Genomic DNA, 14,365 nt, shown 5'->3' with positions numbered 1-14,365 from the left:
CCAACACACCATTATATTTACCATTTGTATTATGATAGCCCCCAGAAGCTCCATCTGAGTTTGGGACCCAACAGAATGAGGTCTTTTAGCACCCCTAAATATAGGCAGACAGTGTCCTTGCCATAAGTGCCTTATAGTTAACTTTTCAAACAGATAAAGGGTAGGAATTAAAAAACAGAGTCAGAAAGGAGTAAAGGCAGGGCTGCCCCTGCAGGGGTGCAGGGCCCAGAGAAAACCCCTTCCACGATCCAGATCCTGCCCTGCACCTCTTCCTGCCTCTGCTCTACCCACATTTCATCCCTTTCTCTAAGCTCCTGCCTCATCCTCTCCATAGCAATGCTAGGATTAGGAAAGGCAGAGCACATCAGAGTGAGGCTGGCAGTACTGCCTGGCCCCTGCACCAACTAAGCCCCACATCCTCCTAAACTGTTGGCAGAGTGGAAAGGAGTGAGGCTCATAGAACTGCTGCCAGACCCAGGCTGCCCAGATCTTGTAGACCCCTGGACTCCCTTCAAAATGTGGGGCCCATGGCAACTGCCCCAAACTGTCCTATGGAAGGGTCAACTCTGGGTGAAGAAACTTGCTCAATGCCACACAACAGGTCAGTGGCAAAGCCAGGAACAGAGACTCATGTATCTGGACTCACAGCACTACATCATATCCACTAGACCATGTTTCTATACCTTTTTGATATTCTAATAAGAGTAAATCTGTGTTTTTCCTCACCAACCAACAAACTAACGTTGCTCTGTACTTACCAGAAATTAGCAATTTTTACTTTGATTTAAATTGACTGTAAATCTGATTTTTTTTGCTATGCAAATGGTATTAAATTGTAAGGCAAATTATATTTCTGTAAATATTTCTAAATACCTTACTTCTTCCTTTCGTCCAAGTGTAACCTTAAGTCCTTCCCACCCATCCTCTTGGACATTCTCACTGAAACTTTTTAAAAAATTCACTAATAAATAGTCAGTTGCCAACAAATTAGTTAACATTTCTGTTAGGTCCCAAGTTTTTGCATGTCCCGATTTTAACAATGCAGCATTAACTTTGCATTATGCAGTTTTCTGCAGCTTGAATCATAAGCATATTAGGTTTAGGGTGTCAAAACTCTGGAGAAATAAATCAGGAAACAGAGCACCAATTAGTAGTATAAACTATGACTTCTTCACCCATGAGAGATTTGTTTTGTGGCACAGAAAACCCTGAAAGATCATATGCTATTAAAATACTCCTGAGCATATAACCAAAAATATTAGGTACACAGTGATGGAGTTAAATAAGTCAGAAGAAACAGTGTTATGGAAACAAGCTCTATTATTTTGAATTTGTTCTTTTCAGAACCATTGCAAATAAAACTATACAGATGCCAGTGTCCTTGGATTTAATTGCAATGAGACTGATCATATTCACAATACAAATTAGGTCTGTTTGGTTTTTTTTCCCCCCCAGTTTTCTTGCCTGTGGTGCTTTATTCACAGATGCCCTTATTTACCTCTCAGATGGATATATAGTTAACCTCTCAGTATTCCCTGAGCCCTTCTTGGAAGTTACCCCTCTATTCATCTTTATTTTTATGTCATCCTTTAGATCTACATAATTTTAGAATGCTCTCTGGCATAGTGTCTGACAGTTTTTATTCTAAAATTGTTTAAAGCTGCTGACATTAAAAGTGTGATCAAGAGTCCATTCTACAAAATCTCCCACAAATCTCCCATCTCTATATATGTAAACTATACAATGAGCAAAATTATAAATGTCAGAATTTTGATCTGGTCAAAATAACTAGAATAATTAAAAGAAAGTCATTAGAGAACACTCACGATGATCATACCATTTAAAATTATTGTTTGTCTACAGGTAGCCTTTAAAAAGTCTCTTTTAGCATTCAGTACCATCCAATTGTGTACATAATCCAAGTATGAATGTGCATGGTTTACTGTGTGTAACTGCATATATACCAAAACAAGAATGAAAAGACCAAAGAAAGAAGAAGGGAGATATGCTATGAATGAAGAATTTTCAGAAACTAGAAGCAAGACTGTACACACGCCCAGCCCCATAGTGCTCCATTACCATTCACAAAAATTGCGCTTGTCCACCTATTTTATGGATTAAGTGGTCCAGCTTGCTCAAGAAATTACAAGTGCTAAGGTGCACATGGAACTGTATGCACACTTCTGCTGTAGTGCAGACATAGCCGTCTGTTAACAGAAGCTATTCTCGGAAGATATTTTCCAACAAAACTTCTGTCGACAGATCGTGGCCAGAAACCAAAGTGGATCGCTCTCTATCTGCTCTGTTGACAGAGAGCGGCTGGGCATTCAGCCTACTCTCTCAACAGAACGTCCTCAGAACCCCATCATAAATGGTGTCATAGCTAGCAATCCCTTCTGGGAGGCCTGGTAAGATGTGCCCATAAAGAGGCCCTCCCAACGCCCATTCCCTGCCCATGCTGAGGCTTGCCTACCTCACATAGCTGCTACAGCAGGGCTCACACACTTTCTGAGAGAAACACAGCACTTTTCAGATAGCCATGGTGCCACAGCAGCTGCTGGGCTTGCACTGGTCCTACCCAGAGGTGCTCAAGCTTCTGCTGAACCTGATCACAGCAATCCACCTTCTAGGAGCTCACCCTTGCTGCTGCACGGCGTCACGTGGGCTCGCCCCCCAACCCCCTGGGTGCACAGGCAGGTCTGGAGGCACAGCAGCAGCTCCAGCTGGTGGGACCGGCTCATCATGGGGCAGTGGCTCTACCTCTTCCGCACATGGAAAAACAGCTTTCTTGAGCTCTGTGCCTGGCTTGCCCCACCCTCCAGAAACAAGGCACTCAGCTTTGGCCTCCATCCCTGTGGAGAAACAGGTCGCCATCACCCTGTGGAAGCTGACCACCTGCAACAGCCACCACTCTGCTGGGAAACAGTTTGGTATGGGGAAGTCCACCACTAGGGCATCCTCATAGAGGTAAGGCACTCTCGGGATATAGGCCCTGCACGGGGGCGGGGAGAGGATGTCCCGCCCAAAGGGGACCCTCAGGGAGCAGGGTCAAGGGTGCGAAGGCTGGGATGGAAGCCCCATCCCCAGGAGACTGTACTGTCCCACCTTCGCACAGCTCTGCTGCTGAGGTCGGCCTCATGGGAGGGGCACCTGGAGAGCTCGGGGGAAAGTGATGGGATGGAGCGGGGGAACCCCCACGCTGCCCAGGGACTTCCTCCCTCAGTCCCTGAAGCATTTATGTCCCTTGCAGGTCATGGTGGCCATCAGCACACTCATGCAGCAGAGGGTAATCTGTCTGGCAGATGTAGATGCAATCATGAATGGATTCACTACCCTGGTGTTCCCCAACTGCTTCTGGAGCTATTGACGGGACCCACATCCCCATCTGTGCGCTGGACCACAGTGCAGCAAAGTATGTCTACCACAAGCAATATGTTTTCCATTGGGCTACAGGCCCTGGTCTACCCACCATGGATAGTTTCTTCACATTTATGTCAGATGGTCGGGTAGGGCCAGGAACATGACACACGGGTGTTCTTCAGCTCCACCTGTGCCAGAGGATGGAGTCAGGCACCTTCAGCCTGCGCTGAGAGCTAGCAGTCAGGGACATGCACATGCCACTGTGTATTATGGGGGATGCCACCTACCCTCCTCATGTCCTGGCTTATGAAGCTCTACATCAGGCAACTGCATCTGAGCCAAGAACTGTTTAATGCCTGGCTCAACCAAGCACAGATGCAGGCTAAGTGCACCTTCAGCTACCTCCTCACCAGGCTGGATGTGGGAGAGCACAATGTCCCCAAAATAGTGGTGGTGTGCTGTGCCCTCCATGGCATTGTGGAAGGGAACGGGAAGACCTTTCTCCCAGGGTGGGGGGCAGATGCTGGCTGCGATTATGTGCAGCCAGGCACAGCTCCAACTTGCCAAGCCCACATGGATGGGCTGAGGTTCTGTGAAACTCTAACTTCTGTGAAACTTCCCCCGCAGTCCCCAATGACCCTCCCTACCGCACCACCAGCAGGGGGCCTCAGGACTACAGCACTACCCAGTCCCCACCCCGATCCTACCCCTTGCCCCTTCACCCCTGCCCAACTCCTCCCCAATAAAGAGGAACATGGGGTGATGGTCGAATAACTTTTTTACTTGAACAAATATAAATGGTTTCAAAATAAACATTGTAATAAAAAACTATTTACACAGAGAGAGAAAACAGTGAACTACATACAGTAGGGGGAGGTGTCAAACTATGGAGGGGGTGAGGAGGCTGTGACCCCATTGGTGAGCAGGACCCCAAGCCAGATCCCCTCCTGCCACAGGTCCCCATGGGGGCAGGGTTGGGGTTGGGAGCACAGAGGTGATGGGGCTGCAGGGGGGCCTGGGTTGGCAGGGGGAGCAGGGGAGGCCTGGGAAAAACTAATTTGAGGAAGGCTTGGGGGATGGCTGGTGGGGGCAGGGCAGAGGTGCGGGGGGGGGCGGGCAGCCATAGGTACCTGGGACAATAGGTCCCGCCAGATGCTAATGACGGTATCAAGGCGGGATATCAGTTGGGCTCAGGCCCATGACTGCCACTCCCAGTCATCCTGCTTGAGGAGGTCAGTCAGCCTTCATAGGGCAGGACTGTGGACCCTCTGGAGGTTGGCATGTGCCCGGTGACATCCCCTCTGGCCACAGGCAGGTCCTTTCAGTGTGGGCGGGGGGGGGGGGGTGCCAGCTCACCTGGGCACTGCCTCGAGGCTGGCTTGGCCCATGCTCAGGGCAGGTCCAGCTGTAAGGAAGACAAGGAGGGGAGACAGTGAGTCATTGATGCAATACAGCCTCTGAGGCCCTGCCCCCGCACCAAGAGCGCTGACCAACAGCCCACCCCAGGCCACAGGATGGGGATATCCTGGGAGCACTGGCATGTGTGGCCCACACAGTGGGCCCTGCCACACAGGGAGTCCGGGGCGCCTCAGAGACCAGGCTGACTGTTGTGCACCCCCCGACAGGCTAGCGGCCAAGGGTGGGGGGTGTCCAGCCACAGAGAGGTTCCCACCTGGGTGGCAGGTGAGACAGACTAAACTTGGCCATCCCTGCCCCCTGCCCCCCATACACATGCGGCTCATAGCACTGTCTGCAGGAGCGGGTGCTGACTCTTGCCTGCAGGAACGCATGTATGCTGGAAGCAGCCCTCCTCAGTGTGTCTGGGGGTCAGGCTGGCACCCGTGTGGCTAGCCCGCCTCCAGCCGTGGCAGGGGCTGGCAGACCCTCCCTCCCCTGGGGCCTGCCCTGCACTGGGCTGGCGCCCATGCCAGGGGACTGCCTATTGGGTCCAGGTGGGACACGCTGCCTTGCACATGGTTCCATTGCGCTGGGACTGCAGCATGAGGTCCTGCCCAAGCTGGCCTGGACAGACTCACAGCATGCCTCATCTCTACCCACTCTCCATGCCCTGGGGTGTGTGACATGTGGGGTACTTACCAGAGGGACCCTCGAACAGCTCTGGGGACACCCTGGAGGAGCCCTGGCTGGAGGAACCTGAGCCCAGGGCAATGACTGGGGTGCTGCTCCTGGCCTCACACCCCATGTCTACCTCCAGCTCTGACAGAGGTTGGGTCCCAGGGTGCTGCTGGTCCTCCTCCTCAGACTCCAGCTACAGGGGTGGTGTGGGAGGGTGGGGCTCTTCTGCAGTGTCAATGGAGAGGTCAGTGGGGAGGTGTAATCCATCCCCAAGAGTTCATGCAGCTCCTTGTAGTAGAGGCTAGTCACAGGTCCTGCTCCTGACCTCTGTCTGGTGTCGTGGGCCCAGGCATAGCCCTGACGGAGTTCTTTCACCTTTGCCCACACCTGCCCATGGTGTGGGTGGGGTGGCTCCATGCTGCCAGGGCGGTGACCGGACGGGCATGTGCAGAAGATTCCTCTGCTTTGTTGAAGTGTCAAAGAGGGTCTCTTCATCGGCCCACATGCCCAGCAGGTCCTGGACCTTTAACCCAGTAAAATTAGCTCAAAAGAGTGGCTATGAGGGCCTGGGAACAAGCAACTTGTGGCTCTGCTGCTTCCACGCTCTCAGCTTCCTGCCACAGGGTGTCCAGGGTTCCCTGCAGCTTTAAGAATGGCCAGAGTCAGGAACCATAGAGACAGGGCATCCCTGGAACATCCAGATATTCTGCTGACAGGTTATCTGTTGAAAGAGGGATTCTGCCTCATGGAGGAATGGCAGAAAACTCTATTGACAGAAGTGCTGCATTCCGTTGATTTACTGTCAACAAAACACCTTAGTAATGTGGACACTCCGTGGGTTCTGTCAACAAAATGCTGGTTTTGTCGACAAAACTCTCTACTGTAGCCATTGCCTTTGAGACCTCTATGCTACATTTTTAAAGATTAAGTTGGCCTTACTATAAACAATCTTTAAATACAAGCAATAAGTTATCTGAACAATGTAATGCTGGAAAAGAACACTTTCTATCATACCTTAAATGCTACTTGAAAATTTTATTTTTTTTTCAAATTTTGAAAGACTTTACCATAGTTACTATATCAGAACAGCGAAAATAGTTGCAAAAATGAATTGCAGTGAAATTACATGATTCTGATTAATTATTAAGCATCTGTTGATGGCACAATTAGACAATAAAGCCATTTTCAGAACCTTTAGAACAGAGGTACTGAGATAGCTCTTTAACAAAACTGTCACAAGCCATGTTTGCAAGCAGTGAAATGCTGAAGGGGCAAATTCTTTTAACAGATGTACTGTAGCAAAAAGTGAAATCAGGTGACGCTATTCCTGTTCTAGACAATACTAATGGATTTTAGAAAATGGAATTTTATTTTATGATGCACTTTAAACCTAGCAGACACTCAGCACTCCTAAATTAGACCTGTAAAATTAAAGGCAGGATAGCAATGCCCAAGGTTCTGACCAAGCTGAAACATAAGAGGATCTGATCAAATAAAAACTACTCAATTTAAGTGAGCTAGATAAGTTCATCAGGGCCAAATCCAGAAATGAGTGGACAGCCCAGTCTACATGACAGGGTTTCTGTAAGACCAGGCGCACACTAGAAACTTTTGGCAGTAGAGTAATATTGTTATTTGTGTCATTTTTATACTGGCAGTTACACTGACAAAAACAGATTTGCCAGTCTAGTTTATGACAGACTAACAAAAGCACTCATATTGCAAAAGCTCCATCTGCAGTAGGCAGGCCTGCAGTTATATGTAATGTTGAACAGGCCTAACAGTGCAGGGGAAAAACACTTTGATGTGGAGAATTATTGTCTGCACCAGCTACTGCACTTCCTCCAAACACGAAGAGAAGGGAGGATAGCCAGAAACAAAGAAATTGCAGTTTCATCAACCCTACCAACCAACACCTCCCATTGGCTGGGGACAGCGAACCACAGTCATTGTGAACGGTGGGCTTGAGGGTGCCTGTGTGAATGCTCAGCCTAAAGAGTCTCACAGCCAGCCAAGGTCTTACCTTGATAGGTCACAGGCTGTCCACCACTGATGTACAGTGTTGTTTTTTAAACAAAGGGGTGGATATTAAATAGAAAATACAAAAACCACAACCGAACTTCTCAACAATAAGAAAAACACCTTGATTTCTACACCATGTATGCATCTGCACCTTGTTTACTATAGAGACACATCTTTTGTCCCATATAGATTAAGGCTAGAATGGAATTTCAGTGTAATACTCTGACTCCCCATTAGAGTTTTTTTATCCAAGTCACTTTTTAAAAGATCACTCTGTGAAAGTAGGTTGGGGGGGCAAATATCAAGCACACTCCTTCTCCTCTCTCCAACCCTCTCAGCACTAGCCTCCCAAAAGACCTAGTCATTTTCAGAACAATTTCTCCACTAACAGGAAACGGCACCACTTCATTCTCTTATACCTAACCTCAGGTTCCTGCAAATCCCTCTCTACGCTAGAACTTATTTTCTCTTAAAATTGCACATTGTAGCTTCTGTGACTTGTAATGGAATCAGAGGTTCTTATTTAATTACATGATTCCAGGAAAAATAAATATTGCAAAACTTGTGACAGAATTGTGAGATTTAGGGCAATAACATACCAAGTAATAATGCTAGTGCAAAGAGGGTACAGAGAAGTGGCCATGAGTGCTTTAACTGCCATGTGATCTAGACCTGGTGTGAGCAGGATTAGGCGACAGCAGCTGCAGTGCCAGCTGCCTAGCTGTACAGCCTAAATATAAAATTGGTACCCATAGCTGCATCTGCAAAATTGTTTGTGGATAGCCACATCCACAGATGAGAATACCTGTGGATATGAAGCATATATCCACAAATTTGCAAGGTTCTAGATACTAAATGTATATCCACACCTGTATCTGCAAAAAAAGGATGTGCCATGGATATATGTGCATTTACAGGGCTCTGCATCTCTACATTAACACTCCCACTGGTGGAGCTCCACTGAAGTTTAAGTGAAAAAGTTTCATGAAGACCCAGACAAGTACACATTTAATGGTGATGAGAGTATACCTCTCCTTGCACTTTCAAATCTACTAGGTGATTCCCAATCTTCCAGGACTACTCCATGAGCTGTCTTTTGAAGCTATATACTTACATCTTCACAGCCGCTTCCCTTGTCACATGTATTGTCTTTATCCTTTGCAGTTTTCAGATATCTCTCATTACAAGCCATACTGTGTATTTTAGATCCTCTATTCCACATAAACCTCTATCCCAAGTTTCTCTCTCTCACATAAGTCTTTTATGATACTGTGACTGTCCTAGGAAAATGCCATTGTTAGAGTGTGACATCAGAATTAGTTCCCCTCTTCTTTTCTTCCTTGTCTGCCATCCCTCTCAACAGGTGACTCCATGCTTGTCTACACAACAAATACTTGTCTACACTAAACAGATCTACTAGCAAAGTCCCCAGACAGGCACACTATGAACCTCAAGGTGTTTTTCAGCCAGTATACCACTTGCTTGAATGACATTAACTACCTTGATCCAGGCAGTCTTCTGTTGGCATAGATATGCCTACTTTCGGGCATTTGCCAGTATACCTATGTTAACTAGGGGGCGTGGGAATTTTTTCACACCACTGACCAACATAGCTATGTTGACAAAACTTGTCCTGTATACCTGACCTCTGTGAAAAGTCCATAATTAGATACTGTATGACATACTTTTATTACAATCCTCTGCCATCTTTCCTGCTCAAACTTTTGTAGCTTTCAATCCTTTAGTGTGAAGTCTTAGTTAAACATTATTTTAATTAAAAATAAATAAATATTTTCTCCACTTGGCTTTTGAAGGCATGGATGAAACATCAACAGAAAAAAAAATCCAAATCAAATTACCCCCACCTCTGAATCATCCAATTTAGAAATTCAGAAGTACAGTATTTTTATGTACAAGATACATAGGCTCAAAACAAACTACTAACCACCTTGAAAAATACAGATTTCAAAATTTCTCAATTTAAACTGGAGTTAGCAATTATGCTAACTAAGTTTATTCCATAGCTTTTAAAATTTCTTCTATACAGTTTGCTGTTGTGTGCGCATTATGGGTAAGATCTGTACCACAATGTAGGCCTTTGCAAACTGACAGCCATAACTGGTCTAGTGTCCTTCACTATTAACTTGCAACAAATGGAAGCAGGTGATTGTACACTTGACTACTTGCTATGCTATAGTGCAGCTGCTATGCAAAAGGGAGCACATGTAAATATTTGCATGATTCATGCCTCCCTAGAAACAACTGTGGTCTCCAGGCTGCATGTGGTGTTTATGCAGAACTTTCATAATCCTCTTTGTATACGTTATAACTCTCAACTCTTTGTATATGTTATAACTCTCAAATACATTAACAAACAGCGCACAGTTAAGCTACAGATATTTCTTTACTAAAATGGATGTCCACATTCCTTGTTGTCAAAATAACTGATTGTTGTTAAAACCCCAATTTATCTTTGGTAAACTGCTCTTAGGTCAAAAGAAAACAAACAGTCCCTGATGTGTGAAGCTTCTCAGAGACAATTAAATGTAATCTCAATATATTAAATACTAGTTTCTATGAAAAGTCTTATTTTACAAATTAACTTATCTCCACATCTATTGATTAAAAGTCATCAACCATTCCAAAAACATCTTACAATAGGAAGACAACTGCATTTTCCTATTTGTTAGGAATTACAAAAGTATATACAAAGGTCATCTAGAGCTCTTTTAGATTACTAGAGCAGAATAGTTTAAAACTGCAAATATTGAATCACAGGTTTTATCTGATTATTTTGAAATTTTGAGTTCACCCCAGTGGTAGACAGCTTTCAAACTTCAGTCACATGATCTGAAGTCTAAAATGATACACTACAAACAGCTTGCTATGCTGCAGTCTGTTCAAAAATACTTCTCTGCTTCTTAAAAGCACCCACCTGTTCTACAGTATAAGCAGTTGTTTTTAAAATGTGGATTTACTCATAACTAATCAACCTGTGCCATACATGTTTAATATACAACAGCAGAACATGATATCTACAAAGGATATATTACAGCATGTGAAAAATAATACAGACCTCTGTCAAAGCCCACATTAAGCTTTATTATGAAACAACTGATGAATATTCACACTTGACACCTCAATTTCTAGACTATTTTAAAGTACTTTTCAAATATTAATTAAGTTATTCATAATACAGGCAAATAAAAAGATATACATTTAAAAATAAAAAGCAGGTCAAACAAAAAAAGTAGCAGGAAAAAAATGAAAAGAAATTTAAAACAAGCCAACCATACAAGATTTTTTAAAAATTTTTAGTATGACAAAATAAATTTTGCCCCCAGCCTTCTTATTGGCTAAGTGAGGCTATTTTTCACACTATACCCCTGATAATATGGTTTAGAAGAGAAACCAGGGCATATTTTTAACTCTAGGGGCATTAGCAGCTGTTATTATGCCATATGTAAGAGCTGAAGTGGTAGAAAGACATTCTCAGTGCACCCTATTTTGCTTGTGGATTAGTCATACAAAAATATGATCAATACAAGCAACGACCATTAGACAATTTCAAACTGTTGCTGTTCATCTGATTGTTTTACGAAAAGGAAACCCTTGTATTAAATCTAAATATTGTTTAACAGTTATAAAAGATTTAGATGCATTTGTGGGTTGCACTTACCTACATTTGCATATTGCTGATTTATACCAGGATTGTGAAACAATGCCTGACTGTATCTGTGATGGACTTCCTTTTTAAAAAAAAAGCGTTGCAACTGTATGATACTATTCTGAATACAGCACTATTTGATGTTTAACTGATAATGTGTCCCAGAGCAAAAGGGGCAAGTTTCTCCTTCCTTTCCCTGCTGTCTACTGGTAAAAACTAAATTAATCCATTCAAACAACAGATTTTAAAAAAACGGTAACAACGTCCAATTCTGCCTAATCAATTTCTTATTACACCTTAACCTTCTCTTAGTGTATTATACACTTCTCTGTATTTCTTGGACTGAAAGAAAGCAGCCGCTATAGTCTCTCCTTATTCCTCAACCAGGATCAGTGACAATAAAGACCTTTATAAAACAGGCTGTTTCTAATATCAGAAAACATGAATTTAAGAAATTACCTCGTTCTGGCTTCATTTTCACTCCCAGTTCGTTTCCTCTCAGATCTCTGAATCAAGCTTGTAGGTGTCTTGTCCTTCTTCGGAGGACTCTCTGATGTTCTCTCTGGCTCCTTTTATTTGTTGTTGGGTAAAACAATAAAAATCAGATAAAACCCAGCCCTCCACTCCGACGGGCTTACAAGATCTTGCGGCTAGCAGCTGGGCCTCCTCCTTGCATTCATTGTGGTGGCAGCAGCAGTCTGCTGGGGAAAAGCTACGCACAGCCAGTCTCTCTCTCTCTCTCTCTCTCTGGAACTTGCCAATGTGTCCTTCCTTGACACGGCGTCTGAGCAGATCTATTTATAACCTGCCGGGGAAAAATCCCACACCACCGTCTCCCAAACTCACCCACCCTTCCCCCGCAGCAGAAAGAGCCTCTGAGACAGCCGCCACAGGCAATGTTCAGCACAGGCTTCTGGAGTCCCCTTCTTTTTGACCAGCTCCAGGAGGGGGAAGCCAGACCCCCTCTGACAGCCCCCTCCCTACCGCCACCTCCTCTACATAAATACTCCGGGCTAGCAGCAGCCCCTCTTTCTCGCCAGCGGGGCTGACAGAGAAGGCAGCGACCCCATCCCCTAGCTCAGCCCGTGCTCCGCCTGCTCTCGCTGCCCCTCACGCTACCAGGGCTGAGCCGGACTGACCCCTGGCTCCGGCGCCCCGCGTTCTCGTCGCATATCCGGCGGGGGGAAGCCCGCGTCCCGCCCCGCCCCCTACCTGCCCGCGTCTGACAGGACTTGCGCAGCCCGAGCCGCCAGTCTCCCGGCCACCCCCGCCAATCAACGCCCCCTGCGCGGCGGGCTAGCCCTGCGCCTGCACCTGGAGAGCGTCGGGGGACCCGTACGCCGCGCTCATCTCTCCCTCCGCGCCCAGCAACAGCCGCGGCTCACCGCCGTGTCCCTCCCCCTCGCCCGGCGATTACAGACTCATCGCCCGGGCCCGGCCCCGGGAAGTGCGGGGTGGCGCTGCCTTCCGCCTCACTGCCGCCGGGCCCCCGACGCGGCCCCCTCCTCTCCCTCCGGCCGCCGCCGCGCAGGGTTGCCGCTTGCCATGGCGCTGCCTCCCGCCCGCCTCCCCGCGCTCACTAACTCTCCCCCTCGCCGCCTGAAATGTCTCTGCCTCTGGCCAAGCGGGTCGCACGCATCACATCCAGCCCGCGGCGTTGCCAAGGGCGGGAGGAGGGGCGCAGGCTAAGCTCCGCCGCTTCAGCCCCGGCCGTGGCGGGGCGGGGGGAGTACACGGAAGAAGGCCGCGGCTGGATCCGGATGTCTCGGTGCCGGGAAGGGCAGCGCTAGGACCCCTCCAAATACCGCTGCACGCTCATCCCCCCCCCCCCATCAGCTTGTCTTGTTTGTCCTGTCAAAACACTGCCTGCGTCACATGGCGCAACAACAGCCAATCCCCTCTCGTCACTTCCTCCCGGGCCTTGAGCCCGGGAAGGAACTCCGTTGTTATAGCAACGAAACCCAAGAACAACTCTGCCCCGACTGCCGCCGAAGGGTGACTCTCTCCCCTCCCCCTAATCCTACCAGCACAGGTGGGGCACGGAGCTGCCGCCGGCGGGAGGGACAGGCTGCCCCGCTGTAGTGTAACTGTAGCTCCCGTAAGCCAGGGCAGTGGCAAAACCCCTATGATCAGGGCTTCGGCTGGCATCCCCTGCCACTGTGATCAGCATCTGTGCGTCCACCCGCTCCCACTTCTGCGCTCAGCCCTTGTGCAGAGGCTCTCTCCTCATGAGCAGCATCATATGGGCAGATATCACGTCCCCACTGTAGGTAGCGTATATACAGAGAGTCCTTTCCCATTCTGAGCAGGATTTATGTAAGAAAGCAGGGATTTCAGCAGGAATACCGTCCCCTGGGATGAAGTCCCCTCCTCCCTTTCTTCCCCTCTCCCAAACCAGCATTTATGTGGACATACCCTTCCCGTGGAGCAGGATTTAAGCACATACGCACGGAGAGGCGAGGATTTGGTTTATGGCCAATGTTTCATTATCAAGAGCATCATGTAACAGTCTAATAACAGAGAGGTAGTCGTCTTCGTCTGCACTCCAACAAAACAAAACAGCAGAAATGGAGCACTTTAAAGACTAACAAAATGATTTATTCGGTGACGAGCTTTTGTGGGACAGACCCACTTCATGAGATCAATTTCATTTCCAATACAGACTGACACTTATAAGTACAGAAGACCAAAAAAAATTGCAATAAAAACTTACAAATCAAGTACATAGGACTGAAGGAGGAAGGTGAAGGGAGGGGGATGTTCAGGCAGCACACTTAACATCCCCCCGCCTCTCACCCACCTCCTTTAGTCCTATGTACTTGATGTGTCAGTCTTACTGAAATTTTTTTTGGCCTTCTGTACTTACAAATGTCAGTCTGTATTGGAAATGAGGTTGATCTGATGAAGTGGGTCTGTCCCACAAAAACTCATCACCAAATAAATCATTTTGTTAGTCTTTAAAGTGCTACATTTCTGCTGTTTTGTTTTGCTGAAACAGTCAAGACATAGGCCTAATCCCCCCTCACTAAAGCAAGATATATGCAACCATTACCTTAATGCTCTGCTGCAAGGACACTCATGATAGAGTTACACAAAAATGTCCTTCCAATCCTAATCTGGCAAGGACAGATAAAGTATAAGCACAATGACCGCTTGTTTAGGAGCTCATGATGATGTCAAACTCCAAGGCCAGGTCTACACTGTAGATAGCTTCTGGTATATCTTTGCCAGTCAGGGATA

General features: G+C 46.8%; 1 protein-coding gene across 1 annotated transcript in view; it reads right to left on the bottom strand.

Moving 5' to 3' along the window:
• ATOSA (atos homolog A) overlaps positions 1–12,936 on the bottom strand; it is a 69,099-nt gene extending 56,163 nt beyond the window's left edge. Inside the window, exon 1 of the mRNA XM_075006522.1 lies at positions 11,585–12,936. Within this exon, the coding sequence (XP_074862623.1) occupies positions 11,585–11,600 (16 nt within the window). The 5' untranslated portion in view covers positions 11,601–12,936. The remainder of the gene's footprint in view (positions 1–11,584) is intronic.
• Positions 12,937–14,365: the final 1,429 nt, after the last annotated feature.

Source organism: Carettochelys insculpta, chromosome 12, assembly GCF_033958435.1.
Source record: "Carettochelys insculpta isolate YL-2023 chromosome 12, ASM3395843v1, whole genome shotgun sequence".
Lineage (NCBI taxonomy): Eukaryota > Metazoa > Chordata > Testudines > Carettochelyidae > Carettochelys > Carettochelys insculpta.
This window is presented reverse-complemented; position numbering and strand designations above follow the sequence as displayed.